Below are 21,730 nucleotides of genomic sequence, written 5' to 3'. Positions count from 1 at the left end.
CCTAGGAAGTGCAAGGCCCTGGGTTCAGTCCCCAGCTCCGAAAAAAAAAAAAAAAAAAAGAACCAAAAAAAAAAAAAAAAAAAAAAAAAAAAGAGCACTGACTGCTCTTCCAGAGGTCCTGAGTTCAAATCCCAGCAACCACATGGTGGCCCACAACCATCTGTAATTGGATCTGATGCCCTCTTCTGGTGTGTCTGAAGACAGCTACAATGTACTTATATATAATAAATAAATAAATCTTAAAAAAAAAAAAAAAAGCCAAGAGTCTGCAGCACAACTCAGAACCAGTGCACTTGTCAAGCACGCATTGGGCCTGGAGGCCTAGCACCAAAAAAAAAAAAAAAAATACATTACAGACAGGAGCACACTCTTGTATGATAACAGTAAAAAGGCCGTGTATTATGGCAAAAATCCCACAGAGGAGGGCTATGGATTGCAGGACAGCCTGGTCTATGTAGCAAGAACTTGTCTCAAAAATCCATGGCGATGCACGCCAGCTGGGATGGTTGGTTTTAATGGCTGACTCGACACAAAAAAAAGTGCTTTTCCACGCACGGCCGTCTCTCCGACCTCTGTTCTTTGGTATTTTGAATCGCCAAGGTTAGACAACTTCAATAAGGATTCCCTTAAATCTAATCGGCCTGTGGCCATGTCTAGGGAGGACTTATACTGATTATGTCAATCAAACGTGGGTGGGAGGAGCCAGACTGAAAGGGCGTGGCCACAACCCCTGGGTCTGGGTCCTCATCTGTGAAGCAGCAAGCAATAAGCAGGAATCCCTTCTCTCCGCTCCTGACTACAGATGTGAGTGATGCTGACAGAGGCTGAAAGGCCTGACCCCCTGCAATGACGAACTGCAGACTGTAACCGGGCCTCAGTGTGAGTCAAATAAACCCTTCCCTCCCCCATGTCGCCTTTTATCAATGTGATAAATCTCAGAATTAAAAAAAAAAAAGAAACACACGCACGCACGCACGCACGCACGCACGGCTGAGGGAGGATGCAGCTCAATTGGAGAGCGCTTGCTTGGGATGTGTAAGGGTTTGGTACATAGCACACCACAGGGTTATCTGTCTAAGATAAAGGAGAACTTCCCGGGGCTGGGGAGATAGCTAAGCGATTAAGAGTTTACTGCTCTATGAGGAGCGGAGCTCAGTTTCCAGCACCTCTATCAGTGGGCTCAGAATTGTTTGTAACTCCAGCTCCAGGGAATCTGACATTCTCAACTTTTAACACCCAAAACGGGGCTGGAGAGATGGCTCAGTGATTAAGAGCACTGTATTGCTCTTCCAGAGCACCTGAGTTCAAATCCCAGCAAACACATGGTGGCTCACGGCCATCTGTGATGAGATCAGATATATAATATATATATCTGATATATAATAAAGGCATATATATATGTATATATATATATCTTATATATAATAAGGGATTTTTTATTATTAAAAAAAAATCCCAACAACTCTTGGGCCCTCATTATTTTGAGAGGTCTATTCTCATAGACCTCTGGCTGGTCTTGATTCTTTTTTTTTTTTTTTTTTGGTTTTTTTTTCGGAGCTGGGGACTGAACCCAGGGCCTTGCGCTTCCTAGGCAAGCGCTCTACCACTGAGCTAAATCCCCAACCCCGGTTTTGATTCTTTTTTTTTTTTTTTTTTTTTAAATATTCTTTTTTTTTTTTTTTTAAAGATTTTATTTATTTTATCTATGTGAGTAGCTGTCTTCAGATACACCAGAAGAGGGCATCAGATCTCTTTACAGATGGTTGTGAGCCACCATGTGGTTGCTGGGAATTGAACTCATGACCTCTGGAAGAGCAGTCGGGTGCTCTTAACCGCTGAGCCATCTCTCCAGCCCCCCGGTTTTGATTCTTTATGACCAAAGCTCACTTACTAATCCTCTTCACCTCTTCCCAGGCTCTGGGATTATGAGGCGTGTGCTATGACACCCAGTGTATGTGATGCTGGGGACGGAGCCCAGGACCTCATACAGGCTCACGCAAGCGAGCAAACAACCAGATTCCTAGCACCTTTGAAAAAGAAGCTTTGGGGTTGGGGATTTAGCTCAGTGGTAGAGCGCTTGCCTAGGAAGCGCAAGGCCCTGGGTTCGGTCCCCAGCTCCGAAAAAAATGAACCAAAAAAAAAAAAAAAAAAAAAAAAGAAAAAGAAGCTTTAATTGAATTTATTGTATTTGTTTACATGTGTGTGTGAGGAGGGCATATGCATGCCAGGTAATCGTGTGGTGGTCGCAGGACAACTTCGGGGTGTCTATCTCGTTATATCCTGGGAGTCTGAGGGACTAAACTAAGGTCATCAAGCCTGTGTGACAGGTGCTTTAACCGGCTGAACTGACCCTAACCCCCATTTTTGGTATTTTGAAACAGGGTCTCCTGTAGCCTAGGGTGGCCTAGAACTTGCTATGCAGGGAAGGATGACCTTGAACTTCTGATCTTCCCGTCTCTATCCCAGCAAGTGCTGGGATTAATGCTCCACGATGTTTAGCTTGTTCAGAGAGTTATGTTCATGTGTTAATTTTTCACACCCGGTGATGCGAGGCATGGAACCCCGCCCCTCGAACAAGGTATACGCTAGTGGTTGGCGCCTGACTACCTGGATATCCTGAAACTTGCTCTGCAGACCTGACTTGCTTTGAACGCCTCAAAATCTGCCTGTCTCTGCCCCCTGAGTGCTGGGATTAAAGGCGTGTGCCACCACTGCCCAGTTCCCCAAAACATCCAATCAAGTACAAATATTTCAGAATCCAAGTCACAGACGTGGATGGTCCCACACACCCCATGTGTTATCTTCTCCAACAAAGGCAAGGGCTTCCTGACCCACTTGTCCCTCCCCGTGGCTCCCCAAGGTAGTAGGTTCCCAGTACGGCCAGCCCCAGCCCACCTCTTACCAGCCGGCATTTCCATCCCATAACCGGAATCTTCTGAGGGTAGATGCCCAGGTAGTGAGTCAGTCATCTCCTCAGAGGTAGGTGAAGGATCTGAAAGGAAACTATGAATCAAGGAGGGCGAGTTTTACATGTCCCGCCCATCATGGTCCCTTAGCGATCTCCATGGGACAGCCAGGCAGGGGTACAGATCAAGATTCTAAAAGATAGCCACGCCGTCAGAGGTGGTACAGCCTATGACCTGATGACCTGAGTTCTCAGGAAGGTGAAATAGGATTGAAAGCCTTAGGGTCTCCCTGGGCTACAGAATGGATTCAGGGAGTTGATGATATCCTATCAGAATTGAGAGCCTATCTCAAAATAAAAAGTGAAAAGAGCCCCTGCCCAGAATTCCCCAGTGAGGGGCTGGGGTCGTGGCTCAGTGGTAGAGCCCCTGCCTAGAATCCCCAGTAAGGGGCTGGGGGTGTGGCTCAGTGGTAGAGCCCCTGTCCAGAATCCCCCAGGGAGGGGCTGGGGGCGTGGCTCAGTGGGAGAGTCCCTGCCTAGAATCCCCCAGTGAGGGCCTGGGGGCGTGTCTCTGGAGCAGAGCACTTGTCCTAATGGTGTCTCAGGCAGCAGAGCAGCACAGCTTCTGCCAACATGTCCAGCCAGAACAGGAACCCCGGCAGTCCTTGGACGTGTGTCCCTTACCTGAGACAGTAACCTGAATAATGTCCAGCTCCTCGGGCTCGATTTTGATAGGCCTCAACATTCCTATCTCTCCTGAGGTTCCTGCAAAGAGAACAAGAAGGACCCAGTCAGGCAAGGGCACGGACATGCCTATATAGAGGCGAGACTTTCTAGAACATTCTCACATCTGCGAATTGATAGTGAACAACCAGGAAAAGTCATTGGACCCTTGGCTCCTGCCCAGACCCAAGAAAGCCTAGATGAGCCCTTGGACAAACTCAAGCCAAGCCAGGCTCCTCTAATGTAAAGAGCTAACAGGTCCGTGGGCTGAAGATATGGTGCTTATCTGCAGACCCAGGGTAGGCAATAGTGATGCCAGGATTTGGTTGCTATCTCCTCCCGTCCCCAGAGAGTTCCCAGCATGCTCTGCTGCTTCCAGTGCGAGGCTTGGGGCAGGGCCAATGGGTAGAGAATTATCCCAATTATTATTGTGGGTTCACAGCCTGGGCTGGTTTCCGTCTGGCCAACCCCCAGTCCTGCGGCCACAGAATATACACATGGGAGTCCCGCTGCTTCTCACCTGGCCCACAGTCTTCAGAGACGCTGCTCATGTCTGACCTGAGGAGAGGAAGGTGCAGAAATGACCCTGTGTTGACACTGTCCTGAGACACTCTGCCCAGTACAGCTCTGTCCACATTTCAAAAACCAGTCCCCAAATCAGAGTGTGGCAGACCCCGGTTACGACCTCAGGACAGAGACAGACACAGGAGGTCTGCTTCGAGTCCAAGAGAGTCTGCCTCAGAAAACCAAACTAAGAGGGTGGAGAGAGGGCTCAGCAGTTAGAGGCTTGCTGCTCACGCAGAAAAACCAGGTATAGTTCTCAGCACCCACACAGTGGGCTCACAACATCCCTAACTCTAGCTCTGGTGTACCCAATGCCCTCTTTTGGGTCCTTGGGCATCTGCACTCATAGGGTGTATAAACACACACCACATACACACACATATGCAAGTAGAATAAAAATAATCCTAAATCAGGTATGGTGGCTCACGACTTTAATCCCAACACTTGAGAGGCAAAGGCAGGAGGATCTCTGTGATCCAGAGACCAGAGCCAGGCCTACATAGGAAGTTCCAGGACAGTCAGAGCTAAGTACTGAGAACCGGCCTCAAAAGGTGTCACAAATAAATAAGAACACCACGCATCCTGGACCCATGCTTTCCCAGAATGCGGCTCACTACCCTATGTTAGCATCAGGCACAGCTTCCCAAGGCCCTGGCTCCTGCCTCCTCCCGGCCATGTCCCCACTGTCAACTCCATCTTCCCAGCCAGCATGCATTCCAAACCTCAGGGCCCGGCTGGGTGAGTTTGGGGGGGTCTGAAGGCTTAGGAAAATAGCTGGATGGTATTTAGAGGGGGATTAGAGACTGCAGGAATTCTGAAAGCAAGACCTGGGACGTGGGCATTCTAGAATAAATGACTGCCCTCATTTAATAAACAAAGAACGAGGAGGGGGGTGGAATCCACAGGTCTGTCCACCCTAGGTGGGTGCTCTACCACTGAGCCACGCCCCCAGCCCCTCACTGGGGGATTCTAGGCAGGTGCTCTACCACTGAGCCATGCCCCCAGCCCCTCCCTGGGGGATTCTAGGCAGGGGCTCTACCACTGAGCCACGCCCCCAGGCCCTCACTGGGGGATTCTAGGCAGGGGCTCTAATGCTGAACCATACCTGCAATCTACATGGCCAGATCTTGTCCCTCTCCGTTCACAGCATTGGTTGGGGATTAGGGTCAGTGAGTGGGCTGTGCGTTGTACACAGGACAAGCAGTGTGAGGAACCAAGGAAGGTCCCCAAGGTAACTGACACTTGAAATACCTAGTCCTCCGTGTTCTCTTGTCCCACTTTGTCTCTCACTGGCCTGGAAGACATATATTTGGAGTCCTCATGCAGAAACCATGTGCCCGAGCGGAGTGACGGGGACCAGCCAGGCCTCAGCCCTTCTTATACTGTGCAGAACAATGGCCTAACCCAGAGCAGAGGAAGGACCTTACCAAGCAGTCCCAGCCAGGTCCAGCATGCTGTCCCTACAGACTTCTGTGGCAGTGTCTTCTGGTGGGCTAGCTGGCTCCAGCTTCATGGGGTCTTTGGTAAACTTGTTCCCTGTGAGAAGAATGGGGCTTCAGACAACGGCTCTTCAGTCAAATGTGGTCGGCACACACCTGCAATCCCAATATTCAGGAGCTAGCTTGGGCTACAACAGTAACCCCTAAAGACAGCCTCTGGTTGGTAGGAGACACCTGGGCAGTGGCTTCTCTGGGACATTGCTCGGGGCATTCCTGGGAGGGCGGGGTATGCATTTGGTCTCTTCTTTGGGGCTGTGTCTGAAACAGCCAGGAATTCATCTGTCTATACTCTGCCCTCATTCTAGAAGGACATCCCTGCCCTCTACCAGGACATGGTAATGTAGGAGCCTCGGGGGGAAAGGTCACACCGCTACCAGGTTTGTCCCATAGGGTCATTTTCTCATTTAATAAAACCATGAACTAGAAGGTAGGTATCACCTTAAAAAAAAAAAAAAAAAAAAAAAAAAAAGAACAACAACAACAAACAAAACACAGGATTTCTCTGGGTAGCCCCGGCTGTCCAGGAACTTATTTTTCGGACCAGGCTGGTCTCAAATCCAGTGATCCTCCTGCCTCTGCCTCCCAAGTGCTAGGTTAAAGGCAGGCACCACCACTGCCCTGCTACCTAACTCCTTTATCATCTCCATTTCACAGATGGGGAAACTGAGGTCTACAGGCAATGCCCAAGGCTAGAAAGCTGCCAGGTAGCGGAGCTGTTAATAGGGCTCAGGCTCAGGCACATCATACCCCCAAGGATCTGTGAGGCTTCTGGTGGCTGAGGCATAATTGATATCTTCTCTCTATAAGGCATGACCTGCTGTCATGGCAGACACTTTGGAACCACAGTGTCTAAGGGAATCGCCAAAGCCTCACTTCTCTAGCAGCTCAGAAGCTTTGTCTGTGGAGTGGGATCAGACCCGTGTCTGCACGTGGCTGAGGGTGAATACAGTGCAGATGCCTGCAATCTCAGAGAACGAATATAGAACCCCAGCCTCCACAGAAAAAGATGCCATGATGTGCGCTCATATCGGAGATTAGGGGGGCAATGACACAATCAGTGAGCAATCTGTCCCCCAAAAGAATAACGTAGAGAGCGATTGAGGAAGGCACCCAGTGTTAACTTCTGGCCTCCACATGGAAATAAACACACACACAGGCACATGTATGCACACACACACACACACACACACACACAAGGGCACACAAATATTTACATGTACACACACAAACCTGTGCACTCATGTGCTCTCACGTGCACAAACACACACACACACACAAACACACACACAGGCACATGTACGCATACATACACAAGGGCACATGCATACACACACACACAGAAACACACACACACGCGCACACACACAGAGGCACATGCATGCACACATACATAAGGGCACATGCATACATACACATACACATGGGCACATGCATACACGCACATACCCATGGGCACATGCATGCGCACACATATACACATGTATGTACACACAAGGACAAACATACACAAGGGCACATGCATATATATATATATACACACACACACAGGAACATGCATGCACACATACACAAGGGCACATGCATACATACACATAGGCACATACATGCACACACATATACACATGTATGTACACACAAGGACAAACATACACAAGGGCACATGCATATATATATACACACACACAGGAACATGCATGGACACATACACAAGGGCACATGCATACACACACATACACATGGGTACATGCATACATACACATACACATAGGCACATACATGCACACACATATACACATGTATGTACACACAAGGACAAACATACACAAGGGCACATGCATACACACACACACACACACACACACACACACACACACACACACACACCACACACACCCCAACATAAACAAAAGAACAGGTAGTTCCGAAAGGAACCTGGCTATGTGTTTAGCAAATGGTATTACTGTTTTCTCCAAGGAGACTCTAAACTCTGTAGGGTTCCAGACTCTCAGTCATCGGGATCCCAGAGACCACATAAAACCCCAAGATGTAGAACAGTATGGACTAAAGGTAACAGGGTCAGCTCAAGCAATGTCCAACTCCAGAACACACCTGCTGGTACCCACTTACCTGTGAAAATGCGCTCATCGAACATCCTGGGAAGAGAGGAGAGAGAGCATGAGAAAGGTGCAGGCCGGTCCCTTCAGAGATGCCACAGGTGCCACCAGTGTGGCTCTTAGAGCCACAGACTAGGGCACAGGGATTGACCACCCATTCGGGCAAGAGTCACCTTGCCAACCTGATGTGACTGAGAATCACCACGGAAACAAACCTCTGGACAAGTCCATGAAGGGGTTTCTAGATTGGGTTGATTGAGGAGGGAATATCTACCCTAAATGTGGGTGGCACATCCGATGGGCTGGGGTCCTGGACTGAATCAAAAGAAGAAAGACAGCTGAGAGTCAGTGTTCACCTCCTGATTGGGAATGCACTGCGACCTGCCACCCCACACTCCCGTGCCAACCTTTCCGCCATGATGGACTGCACCTTCAAACTGGGAGCCCAAGCCTTTCCTCCTTAAGAAGCTTTTGTCCAGGGTTCTGCTATGGCAACGAGGAAATGTAACTATTACAGAGGGAATCTGTAATCTCAGAATGTGTTTCTGCTTAGCCAGGGATGGCATGGCCCATGACCTATCTGGTTACTATGCCAACAAGGGGCCGGCTCTCAACCTGATTTTGGCGCAGCGGACAATTCAAGCTCCTGTCTCGCTACCACTCCAGCCACGAAAGTCCTGTTTAAGTTTTCTGTTGTGCTTTGCTTTTATGGAGACAGGGTTTCATGGAGCCCAGGCTGAACTTGAACTCCCTCTGTATCCAAGGATGACCTTGACTCCTGATCCCCCCAAACCCCCCTTCTACGTGCTGGAACTACAGGCCTGTAACACTGTGCCTGGATTTTGCAGTGCTGGGGATGGAATCCAGGGCTTTATGGATGCCAGGCAGGTGCTCTACCCACTGAACCACCTGTGTCTCTAAGGGCCAGGCTCAGCAAAAAGCACCTGGGAGCCACTGGACAGGTCATAGTCATGGAAGCTGACCTGAGAGCTCCCACAGGGGCATTCTCAGAAGGTAGAGGCCTCAAGCAAGGGCAGACACTAGGATATCATATAGACATTTGGAAGCAAGGCCCTGGTAGTGATGTGCTTGTTCATCCACACAGGCTTCTACCTCATGGGATCCAGAGACCTTGAACCCTGTGACAGCGTCAGGTCACTGATGGACCGACTGCAAGGGAAGAGGGCCGGGGATGGCTCATGGTCTGAAACATCCAAACCCACGGACAGGAATGACAGGCATGGAGGTGCTCACCTGTGATCCCAGCATTTGGGAGGCTAAGGCAGGATAATCAGGGGGTCGAGACTAACAATAGGGGCTGGAGAGATGGCTCAGTGGTTAAGAGGACTGGCTGCTCTTCCAGAGGTCCTGAGTTCAAATCCCAGCAACCACAGGGTGGCTCACAACCATCTGTAATGGGATTTGATGCCCTCTTCTGGTGTCTGAAGACAGCTACAGTGTACTCATATATAAGTGGTTAATTTTCCAAGGGTTCACGTGACACAAAGTAGGGTCACCTGAGGCCCACATCAGACTGCCCAGTGGACGTGTCTGTGAGGAATCATGTAAACTTATGTTCAGCCCACGGTGGGTTGTGCCATCACTGGGCGAGCTCTTGGGCTGTATAAGAAAGCTCAGCACAAGCAAGGGCTGAGCCAGGCAGTGAGTTAGCAAGCAGCATTCTTCCATGATTGCTGCTGAGGTTCTGCACTCACTGCTTTCCTCAAGGATGGACCATGACCCGGAAGTGGAAATAAACCCTTTCTCCTGCCCCAAAGCTGCTTCCTTCCGGTCGTCGCGTTTATCGAGGCAGCTACAGGATGAAACTAGGGGAGATGAGTATATAACTGGTTTGTGTGTGTGTGTGTGTGTGTGTGTGTGTGTGTGTGTGTGTGTGTGTGTGTGTGATAGAGGGGGAGGGACAGACAGACAGAGAGACAGACAGAAAGAGAGAGAAACAGACACTAGGGTCAGAGTGCCTGATCTGAATGTGTGGAAATGTCACAAAACTGACTATTTAGACGATTAGTCTGACATAACTTGGGAGGCCACCGAATGCAGAGCACAGGAAGGCACACCTGTAATCCCAGCACTCATGGAAAAAGTATTATAAATCCATGGTCATTCTGTGCTGCACAGTGAGCTCAGGAAACAAGACAAAAAGCCCCCAGAACCAAAAAGCCAGAGGTGGTGTTGCAGGCCTGTGATCTCGGCACAAGGGAGGTAGAGCCAGGTAGGTCTGATACGTTTGAGGCCAGCCTGGCCTACGTATTAAGTTCCAGGATACTTAGAACTACGGAGCAGAATCCTGCCTCCAAAACGAACAAGCAAATAAATTTAAAACGAAATGAAACCAAAAAAGCCAGTAAGGGTAGACAAACTCAGGTGTCTAGATTAAGCTCGGGGCCTGAAGCCTAAATGGGACTTCCTATTCTTCCTCTGAGAGAACAAGGGTCCCCTGCTATTCCTGAAGCTCTGGGAGCTCACACACATCTGGAGACCACAAGGCCTGAAAACAGCCAGAGAGCAATGCTGGTGGGACCTAGCTTCCTGTCTGGGGGCCCTGCTTCCCCTCTCAGCCCCACTCACTGACCCAGCAGCTGCGGAATTAACAAGGCTACCATTCTTTAGGAAGTACAGAGGTGGGGGAGGTAGAGTCAGACTAGGATGGGTCTCATATAATTTTCGGAGATGTGGAGGCAAGCCAAATTCCCTCATAAGGTGCCCAGGGCTGGAGGGCACACTTTACTGTCCCAAAGCACAGTCCTGGGTTCTAGAATCATCTGCTTCTCTTTTTGCTTTTGTGGTTCTGAGGATGAAAAATCCACCGTTTCATGTATGTAGGCAATTGCTCTACCACTGAACCACACTCCAGCCACTCCCTGGGGGATTCTAGGCAGGGGGTCTACCACTGAACCACACTCCAGCCCCTCCCTGGGGGATTCTAGGCAGGGGCTCTACCACTGAGCCACGCCCCCAGCCCCTCCCTGGGGGATTCTAGGCAGGGGCTCTACCACTGAGCCACACCCCCAGCCCCTCACTGGGGGATTCTAGGCAGGGGCTCTACCACTGAGCCACGCCCCCAGCCCCTCCCCGGGGGATTCTAGGCAGGGGCTCTACCACTGAGCCACGCCCCCAACCCCTCCCCGGGGGATTCTAGGCAGGGGCTCTACCACCGAGCCACGCCCCCAACCCCTCCCCGGGGGATTCTAGGCAGGGGCTCTACCACTGAGCCACGCCCCCAGTCCCACCCTGGGGAATTCTAGGCAGTTCTTCTTGTGAACCCAAGCCAATTCACACCTCTTGATAATGAAGTGAATGCTGTGCCGCTCCTCCAGAATTCTCTTCAGCTTCGGCACTCCATAAGTGCAGGGCCGCTTGAAGGGGATCTTGTCTGGGATACCCACAATCTCCACAGCCTCAGGGTCACAGGCAATCTTCCTGTAGGGCACAGGAACCATATGGTCCAGGCCCAGGGCTTCCGCTGGAAGGGCAAGAACAAAGGTGAGTGCAAGGGACAAGGCACAGGATACAGTGTCGGCCGCAGCCCGCCTAACACTGTGTCTGTTGGCTGTGCTTCTTTCAACATTTTAAGACAAAGTCTCACTATATAGCCCTGGCTGACTCAGAACTCACTATGTAGACCAGGTTAGCCTCAAACTCAGAGACCTGTCTTGATTCCCAGAGGCAGGCATTCAAGAACAGTGCCTCATCTATTGTCCCCTGTCATCCCCTCCCCCTCGCAATACGCACAGGGTTTCTCTGTGTAGCCCTGGCTGTCCTGGAAGTCACTCTGTAGACCAGGCTGGCCTCAAACTTTACAGATCCAGCTGCCTCATGAGTGCCAGGCTTAAAGGAATATGTCACCACAGCCTGGCCCAGCATCCTTTTTCAAACATTTAAAAAAGTTTACTCTTTATTTATTGGGAGTCATTGCTAAGGGCCACGCCTGAGTGTGGAGGTCAGGAGACAACTTGCAGGAGTTGGTTCTCTCCTTCCACCCTGTGGGTTCCAGAGCATAAGGCTTGGCCGCAAGCACCGTTACCAACTGAGCCATCTCGCTGCCCCTCCTGTATCTTCTTGTTCTATTTCCCCAGACTGGCATCAAATTCACAGCAATCCTCCTGGCTCAGCCTTCCAAGCGTTGGGCTTACAGACCATCACACCAAGCTCTGAATATTGCTTGCTTTCTTTGGGCAAGCTAGTCCTAGCTTTGGACCTTTTCTGGTCTCCTCAGGGCTGTGTTGTAACCCAGAGCTCCCCTTCAGCCACTCGCTGGCCAAGTCAGGGCTGGGCACACCAGTCCTGGCTGCTTTAGAAACAGCTCATTGTTTTCTTTTTGACGTGTCCTAGGTCTGTCTGTAGGCAGCGTTGGCAGCCAGCGCTACACTGTGAAGTCTCACTTAGCTCGTTGTCAAATTAAACCCTGGAAATCTCAGCAGCTGTCATTTCTCCCCCACCCCCACCTCCTGTCTGAGGAGCCACCCTCCGTGCCTTCAGGGCTTGGGCAATCGCTTTGTGGAGTTCATGTGGACTCACGGCTATGCAGAGACAGCCTGGAGAAAGCTCTTGTTCTGAGAGGGGGCTCTCTTTGGAGTCAGGATCCTCCTGCCTCACCTCTCCAGAGCTGGGATCTCAGGTGAGCATCACCATGCCTGGTTTATATGAGGCTGGGGATGGAACCCTGGGATTCATGCGTGCTAAGCAAGCACTCTGCCAAGAGAGCCATATTCCAACCTCTTTTAGCTTTCCTGATAGGGTATTTAAAGCCCAGGCAGGCTGTGTCATCTTAATCCTCCGCTTCTAGAAATGGTGGGATTCCAAGTGTGTACCACCATGTCCAGTGTATCTCTGTCTCTGTCTCTGTCTCCCTGTCTCTGTCTCTCTCACTGTGTCTGTGTATCTGTCTGTCTTGTTCTCTCTCTCCCTGTCTCCCTGTCTTTGTCTCTCTGTCTGTCTCTTTCTCTCTGTGTGTCTGTGTATCTGTCTGTCTGTCTTGTTCTCTCTCTCTCTGTCTCTCCTTCTCTCTCCCCCTCTCTTTGTCTCCCTGTCTTTGTCTCTCTGTCTGTCTCTGTCTGTGTGTGTGTGTGTCTGTGTATCTGTCTGTCTGTCTCGTTCTCTCTCCCTCTCTGTCTCCCTGTCTTTGTCTCTCTGTCTGTCTCTGTCTTTCTGTGTGTCTGTGTATCTGTCTGTCTGTCTGTCTGTCTGTCTGTCTGGTTCTCTCTGTCTCTCTCCTCCTTCTCTCTTTCTCCCTCTCTCTTTGTTTCTCTCCCTCTCTCCCTCTCTCCCTCTCTCCCTCTCTCTCTCTCTCTCCTCCTCTCCCCCATATGCACCCTACCCTGTCACTGGCCTATCACAAGCATATATGATATATGGTAGCGCCAGGGGCTGGAGCTGAAGGCCAGCAGATGTCAGCTCTGACCCAGGCTTCCTCCTCTAGCTCATATCCAGAGCTTTTCCACATCGCCTCCTTACACCCCAGGAGGGTCACCTGATTATGTCAGGAGACTCCTGAACAGACAGCCAACTAGGTCACCCCAAACCCTACACAGGGGGCCCAGGCCACCAGTCCTAGTCCACTCAGCAAGGGCACCATCCCAGGAAGGCACCTGATTTTCTAGCCTGAGACCTTAGCCTCCTCTAAGGCACCTTTGCATCCTCGCCAAGCCCTGTGGACTCCTGGACCCTCATGCCAACCGCTGTAGGTGGCCATATTTAAGTTCTCACAATTATATGCACGTGCACTTCCATAGCCGTGTGATCTTGCACATAAATGCCCACAGCTGTATGCACGTGCATACAAGCACACACTGCTGGTGAGAACACAAAAGCCCTCGCAACCGCGGATTACTAGGGAAACCGATAATGTAAACACACAGGGGCCTCTTTTCAGTGCAGGAGATAAAATACCTGGTTTCCCGCCCAGAAGGCAGGGAGTGGATTTTGTTAATGACTGGGTGACCTTTGTCTAGAGAGACTGACCAAGTGCCCCAGAATGATAATCCCAGACTCTTCCCTCCCTGGACAGTTACCTGTCCTTAGGGGAGATGTCACATGTACATTATGGCCTGCTGACCTCTAGGCTATCGGTCAGAGACCACACTAGATTCTAGGCCTCTTAGCAATAGGACCCACCCTCAGGGTCACATGTACTTCGTAAAAGAGTTTCTATGTAGTCACACCTTAAGTTTTCGAGTGCCTCTGGAATTGGACCGATTTGAGTGGTTTTGCCTGGAGACCTTTCCCGACTTGTATTGTTTTACCCACCTGGGGTCCCATCAGAGGAGTCAGAGAAAGGTTTGAAGGAGCTGAAGGGGTTTGCAACACCATAAAAACAACAATACCAACCACCAGAGCTCCCAGGGACCAAACCACTACCCAAAGAGCAGACCTACAGCTCCAGCTGCATACGTAGCAGAGGGTGGCCTTGTTGGGCACCAATGCGAGGAGAAGCCCTTGGTTCTGCCAAGGCTGGACCCCCACAGTGTAGGGGAATGTCAGGGCGGGGAGGCAGGAAGGGGTAGGTGGTTGGGGAGAGGAAACACCCTCATAGAAGAAGGGGAGGGCGATGGGATGGGGTTTATGGACAGGAAAATGGGAAAGGGAATAATAACATTTGAAATGTAAAAAAAAAAAAAAAAATCCAATAAAAACCAAAAAACTGCCTGGCTTAGACTCCCTGAAATCTACTCCAGGCTGACAAAGTCAACCTGGTTTTCCTTCTCATCTCTTTACAAGTTTGCTTCCCTCTCTGACAACTGCAGGGACCCCTCATGTGTACGTAAGTGCCCACTGCTGTATGCACCTGTACACATGTGCCCTTTAGGCACTGGCTGCTGTGGCACTTGGACCTGAGGTCATCCTCCAGCAGAGAGAAGAACCTCATTGCCTATTCCACCGTGTCTCAAGATTTACTAAGGGAGGTGCTCTGTCCAGGGGACAAACTCCTCAATAGTTTACAAAACTCGGCTTTTGGGTCATCTCCTACAGGGTTTACCTCCCCGAAGTTTAAAAGATCTGTCAAACGGAGCACATTAAAGCCGGCAATCAAAGCAGGAAGCCCAGATGGGAGTTGAATACCTGGCAAACCCTGACAAGGGGGAGACGATGGAGGCAGGAGGATGGCTATGAATACAAAGCCAGCCTGGACTATCCAAAAAAAAAAAAACCTGTCTGAAAAACCAAATGGAGATGTGACTTTAGAAGTGTCTGCCCAGCATGCACAAAGCCCCGAATTCCATCCTCAGCACTGAGTAAAACTGGGTATGGGGGTGCACACCTGTAATTGACCACTCAGGAAGTAGAGGCAGGAGGATCAGGAGCTCAAGGCTATCCTTGGCTACACTGAGAGTTTAGGGGTAGCCTAGGGAAACTGAGACCCTGTCTCAAAATAAATAAATAAGTAAATACATACTGAAAGAAAAGGGAAGGAAGGAGAGAAGGTAGGTAGGTAAGCTGGTCAGGTATATAATCAAGGTTTTGATGTGCGGAGGCAGTTTGGCCTAAACAGCGACTTCAAGGCTGGCCTAGGTTAGGGAGGAAGAACGCGCCCCCAAGAAACCAAGAGGGGAGGAGAGACGGTCGGGTGGGAAAAGTCGCATTGCTGCAAAGCCCAATAACCTGAATTAGGTCCCCGGAACACACATGGGATGAGGAGAGAATGAACTGAGTCTGTCCCACCCTCAAGCTTACACACAGACACACGCAAAATCATTGTAAAACACTCACAACCAAAAACAACCAAAACAACCAAACCACCTTACACACAGACACACGCAAAATCATTGTAAAACACTCACAACCAAAAACAACAACCAAAACAACAAAACCACCAAAAAGACAAGGGCTCGCAGTGGCTCAGCAGGAGTAGGCCTTCAGCACCAGGCCTGACAACCTGATACCCTGGTACCCAATGACACAGAGAGAGACTCAAATCCTGAAAGCCGTCCTCTGACCTGCACATACATGTGATGGATGGATACACACACACACACACACACACACACACACACACACACACTCACTTTAAAAGTCTTAGCTCAGTAAAGTGCCTTGCACTTTGAATTCAGCGTCTTACAAACATACGGGTCCAATTTTGATGTGAAGAACCAGTGCAAAAAAGCCAGGAGAGGCCTGGGGGCGCATGCCTTTAATCCTAGTACTTGAGAGACAGAAGCAGGAAGGTCTTTTGAGTGCAGCAGCCTGATCTACAGGGTGAGTTCCAGGCCAGCCAGGGCTACACAGAGAGACCGTGTCTCAGCAAAGCAAAACAAGTGCTGGACAGATGGCTCAGCGATTAAGAGCACTGACCGCTCTTCCTGAGGTCCTGAGTTCAAATCCCAGCAACCACATGGTGGCTCACAACCATCTGTAATGGGATCCGATACCCTCTTCTGGTGTGTCTGAAGACAGCTACAGTGTGCTTATAAATAAATAAATAAATAAATAAATAAATAAATAAATAAATAAATAAATCTTAAAAAAAAAAAAACAAAGCCAGGAGAGATACCTTGTACTTGTAACCCCAACATAAGCAATATGGAGACAGATGGAGCCCCATGCTCGCTGGCCAGTCCACTAAACCTAATTAGTGAGTTCCAAGCCTGTAAGAGACCCTGTCACGAAGGAGTGAGGACAGGAGTGGGGATGGTTGCAGGATATTTGACCACACTGTGGATCCTGAGACTGTTGTTTACTGGAAAAGCTGAGGCTCGGTCTTAGCAAACACCTTCAATCCCAAACAATGAAGGTAAAGTTAATTTGTAGAAGGAAGCACCCATGTTCGAAAGTGATATCTAATTTGAGCGGCAGACAAAGTGATGAATCAGAGAAAGATTTGACAGAACAGGAGAAGAGGGGAGAGGAAAGAGAGGTTACTTAAGGGAGAGCAGTGCAGAAGGAAACTGGGGCAGTTTTACAGAGACAGGGTGTAGAGAAAGAGCCAGCTAGACACAAGGGAAGACAGAAATGAACCAGAGAATGAAACGGACACAAAAAATTAGAACATATTGTCACAGGTAGTATGAGGCCAGGCAGAGCAATTCAGTCAGAAGCCAGTTTGAATCAGTCAACTTAGAGAGGAACAAGAACAGCGGAGCTGAACCAGCCAGCCAGAGCTCAGAAAGAACTAGAAAGGAGGAGCTTATTCAGCAGGAAGTCTCAGAGGCTGAAAACATTTTAAGAGAAGCTAAGATTGTATGGAGGCTAGAAGCTTCCAGGACTAGGTCTAAGTTGGCAGACGGAGGGAGGCAGGAAGCTTCTGCGATGACAATTACATTAGGCGAATAAAAGTTACTTTTACAGGGGACTTCCAGCAAGATGGCCGCCATTGATGATAGATGTGGGAGGGCCCGCCTCATGACCGGCAGTGTTACACCCCAGCCGGCAGTTCGGCAGTTCTCGGTACTATGAGAAAGCAAGGTGGGCGAGCCGTGAGAGCAAGTCAATAAACGGTGCGCCTCCATGGCCTCTGCTTCAGCTCCATCAGCAATGGAGGGTGGCCGAGAGCTGAAAATAAAACCCTTTCTTCCCCAAGGTGTTCAGGGGCTAAAAGTGCCAAGACTGTCAGTCCATGCTTGATATCTGGAACCTACATAGAGGAAGGAGAGAGCTGACTCTTACTCTTACACTTTGACATGTATACACACACACACACACACACACACACACATCTACTAACTTATATATATTTTTTAATGTATATGAGCAATCTGTCATATACAGAAGAAGGCGTCAGATCCATTACAGATGGTTGTGTAACACATATGGTTGCTGGGAATTGAACCCAAGACCTCTAGAAGTGCAGCCAGTGCTCTTAACCGCTTAGCCATCTCTCCAGACCCAACTAATTTTTTTTTTTTTTTTTTTTTTTTTTTTTGGACAGGGCTGCCTCACTGGCCTAGAACCTTTAATATATTCCTGTAGTCTTATCTCCAGCACCATGTAAAACTGGATGTGGTGGTGCACACCTATAATCCTAGCCCTCAGGTAGAGGCAGGAGGATTACAAGTTGAACATCACTCTCATCTACACAGCCATGTCGAGGCTGCCGTAAGCTGCATGAGACTCTGTGTCAGCAACAACGCACACACAAAAGGTAGATGATGCTTAAAAAAGTGATGCCTGAGGGTCTCCTCTGGCTTGGACACACATGCGCATGTGCCTGCACACTCCTGTACAATTACACACATACACACACACACACACACACACACACACGCAGACACACACACACACACGCAGACACACACACACACGCAGACACAACAGAACAGACATGGCAGAGAACAACACGGGGTTGTGGGAACACTGGAAGCCAACAGAGGGCAATGTGTACCCCTGCCCGTCTCCCCGTGGGTGACTCAAGGTCTGGGGATCTGCCATCGTTCCGCCCCCACAAAGAATCTGCGAAGGAAATATTGACACAACCACCCTCTCCCCAGAAAGGGGAGAGCCCACGCCGGATGCCATCCACACTGACGCTGCGCGGGCGCCAGCATATGGCTCACGCTGTTGTGTTGGGGAACAGAGCGACTGCCACACATAATGAGATGCTCACCCGGTGGGCCGCACCGCCCACTCACCGTATCTGCTGTTAAACAGAATCTGCACGCACTCCCGCAGGGTGTTGATGTCCTCCATTTCCTTGATGAAGGGATCCCACTTCTCTATCAAAACACAGAAGGCCCAGTGAGGACTGATCCCTAAAATGGGGGCCGCCTCCTGTCAGAGCCCCCAGCTCCTGCCACTCTCCCTCCAAGAGCCTAGGGTGCCACTCTGAAGCACCGAGGCCTCCTACGCACTGTCACCTCAGCCCCTGTGAGATTTGGGGTGCTCAAGACAGCATCCCCTGTGCTCCTCCCTTCATTGGTCCCAGCGTCCACTTCTGCATCTCCCAAAGAGCTGTGTGGCTGACCTATCTCTCCCCAGACCACCCTACCTCAGGCAGACAAAAGCCTGGGAAAGCCACAATTCTTGAGAAAGGAGGAGCTCACTATGTAGACGAGGCCAGACTGGAACTTGACATCCTCCTGCCTCAGCCTCCTGAGTGCTGGGATGACAGGTCTGTGTCACCATGTCTAGTAAATTAGGCAGGGGCTAGACGAAGACACTGAGGCCCCTGTACGACCTGGATAAGTGACTTATTGTTCAGCTAAGCTCCCATCCCCTCATTGAGAAATTCTAGGCCCGGACTCTAGTGCTGAGGCCCGTTCCCAGCCCCATACTGGGGGACTCTTAAACAACACATGACTGTTCACCCACATTCCCAGCCCCCACGCCCATTTTTCTTTTCCTTTCTTTTTTGTCAGGGCCTTGCTGTACAGCCCAGGTTACCTCAAACAAGAGCTTCCTGCCTCAGCTCCACACATGGCTCCCTCTTCCTTTTTTTTGGAGAGAGTCTCACTGTGCAGGTCTGGCTGCCCTGTTCCTATGTGGCACAGACTGGCCTCGAACTTACAGAAATCCTCCTCTGCTTCCTGGATGCTGGACTAAAGGCATATACTTAGCCTTTTTTTTTTTTTTTTTTTTGTTATTTCTTCTCTCACAAGGAGGAATATAATTCTTTCCCCTCTGAGAACTGGATTTCTCATGGATAAAATGGAGCAGCTCTGAGGTAATTTCTGAAGTGAGGTCATCATGAAAATACAGGCTTCCTCCCTCCTCAGTGGTGGATCGCTAACTCTGAGAACACCAGCTGCCGTGTTGTAAACCTGGCCAGCTGACCTGACTTAGAAGCTAGCCCGGGTGCTACGAGAGAGACCTTACACGTGGCTCTCCAGTTTCAGCCCGGCTGACACCACGTCGACGAGCTTGTGAGAGACACGACACCAAAACAACTTCCTCATCTGCTGTGATCATCAGTCCTGCTCATCAACCTGACAAGACTCAGAACGACCTCAAAAACCGACTTCTAGGTGTCTGTGAGGGAATTTCTAGATAGGGTGCATAAAAGTGAGGAGACTCACTGTGGGTGGTACCATCCCCTATGCTGAGACCCCAGAATTGTGTGTGTGTGTGTGTGTGTGTGTGTGTGTAAATCAGGCTGAGCACCAGCAATCATCTCTTTTCTGTTCTTTGCATGACCACCCAGCACAGCAACAAGAAAAACTAACACAACGACCTCGACCCACTGTGGGCGGTACCATCCCACATGCTGAAACCCCAGATTAATTTATACATATATAAATAAGCCTACCTGACAATAAGCCTACCTGACTTGTCGTGGACGATGGAGAAGAGGATACGCTTGGAAGCGTGGACATTCTGGATGAGAGGCCCAGCAGGCCCTGCAGGCGCCTGTCCTAAACAAGGGGGACAGAGGCATACATTTTAGAGGGGTCCCACCTACTCGAGAGAAACTAGAACTGAGCCCCACGATCATGAGGCCCGACCCCTAATGACAGCTCTTAGCTGCAATCTGTGTCAGAACTGGCTATCCAGAGGTGGGCGTCATGACAGAATCTTACCCCTTTAATTACACTTATTTGTCAACTTATAGAGATCAGAGGACAACTTGTGGGAGGCCGTTCCTCTCCTTTTATATATGGGTCCCAGGAACTGAACTGAGGTCGTCAGGCTTGGAGACAAACGCCTTTAGCTAAGCAAACACTAAACTGAGCCACATCCCAGCACCCAAATCTGAAATGTCTGGTTGAGGAATCTTGATCCCAAGTATCTTCAATAAAGGATACTCGGGCTCATATTCTCATTCCCATTTTACAAATGAGGAAACTGAGGCTCAGTGAGAGGCTTGCCCTGTCACGCACAGCTAGGATAGAGCCTACTTCTTCATACTCAGCTGTTCCTTGCACTTGCCTATCGAGCCCATGCAAGCAAGGTCTGTGGATGCCCAAGTTGAACTGGGTCCCCACAGAATGCAACTGGCTAAACCCCACCTGTGCCCAGAAATACCTCCTCCTTAGAGGTAACCACCCAGAGAGACATGTAGGTCCCCACTACAGCATTACCACAGCAATCAGAGAAATCTTGGGTGCTGGGGACATGGGGCTCAGGCACAGGCCAGCCCAAGCCCAGGTCGCTGGGGGTCAACGGGCAGGTTGGCACCTCCTGCTTGAGTTCCCGGATGGTGTGGTTGGGCATCGAAGTGCTGTACAGGAAGTTGGCCATGGAGGATGGGGTGGCGGTGGGGGTCAGGTCTTGGGGAGAGACCTTGGAGGCCTGGCCATGCAGACCACAGTCTCGGGACCCCTTGGGTAGCAGAGAGATACCGTTCATCTCCACCAGCGCCTTTGTGTCCTGCCCACCGTCATCAGGAGGCCTGAGTGGAAGAGAAGAGATGGGGACTTCTCTAAATACCTATTCTCGCTCTGTAAATCTCACCCATCAGAGACCAAGTAATGGGGTAGGATGGAAGCCAGGCCCACTTTGTGGGGACAATGAGCCTGATACCAAATGTCAACCACTGGATGACCCAGGCCCACACCAAGCCTGCCTCAGTGCTCCAAGCCACCAATCTCATCCTCCACCTGGCTCCCTCCCATCCCATCTGTCCCTCCTGCTCATGCATTGCTGGGGAAGATAGAGGCCCTGGCTATGCTGTTCCCATGGGATCCACCTTGAGCCCAGCCTCGAATTCACCTCCCATCAGCCTCTTAGGAATCTCATTCATGGCCCAAGATCACACGTAGGCCATTTTGTTTCCTCAGCTCAAGGCATTTACATTTAATACATGTTTTTGAGGCAGATTCTCATTTAAGCAAGGTAGCCTCAAACTCACTGTGGTGGTTTGAATATGTCTGGCCCATGGGAAGTGGCACTACTAGGAGGTGCGGCCTTGTTGGATAGGGGTGGCCTTGTTGGAGGAACTGCGTCACTGTGTAGAGAGGCTTTGAGTCCTCCTAGTCCTCAAGCTCTACCCAGTATGGAAGAGATTTCCTTCTGGCTGCCTCTGCATCAGGGCGTAG

General features: G+C 50.1%; 1 protein-coding gene across 30 annotated transcripts in view; it reads right to left on the bottom strand.

Annotated features, from left to right (window-relative positions):
- The window catches only part of Gtf2ird1 (GTF2I repeat domain containing 1), a 106,913-nt gene that overhangs the window by 31,421 nt on the left and 53,762 nt on the right, over positions 1–21,730 (bottom strand). For 29 of the 30 annotated variants that reach the window (XM_039089074.2, XM_063271050.1, XM_063271053.1 and 26 more), the window contains 9 exon segments: positions 20,774–21,084; positions 20,018–20,107; positions 18,389–18,472; positions 11,106–11,289; positions 7,819–7,844; positions 5,620–5,728; positions 4,149–4,186; positions 3,590–3,670; positions 2,903–2,992 (listed from right to left, as the gene is read on the bottom strand). In XM_039089074.2, the coding sequence (XP_038945002.1) occupies positions 2,903–2,992; positions 3,590–3,670; positions 4,149–4,186; positions 5,620–5,728; positions 7,819–7,844; positions 11,106–11,289; positions 18,389–18,472; positions 20,018–20,107; positions 20,774–21,084 (1,013 nt within the window). 30 annotated transcript variants of the gene reach the window in all.

The sequence above is a fragment of the Rattus norvegicus genome, chromosome 12, assembly GCF_036323735.1.
Source record: "Rattus norvegicus strain BN/NHsdMcwi chromosome 12, GRCr8, whole genome shotgun sequence".
NCBI classification, from domain to species: domain Eukaryota; kingdom Metazoa; phylum Chordata; class Mammalia; order Rodentia; family Muridae; genus Rattus; species Rattus norvegicus.
Note: the sequence above shows the minus strand (reverse complement) of the source record. Positions and strands in the feature narration are given on the sequence as shown.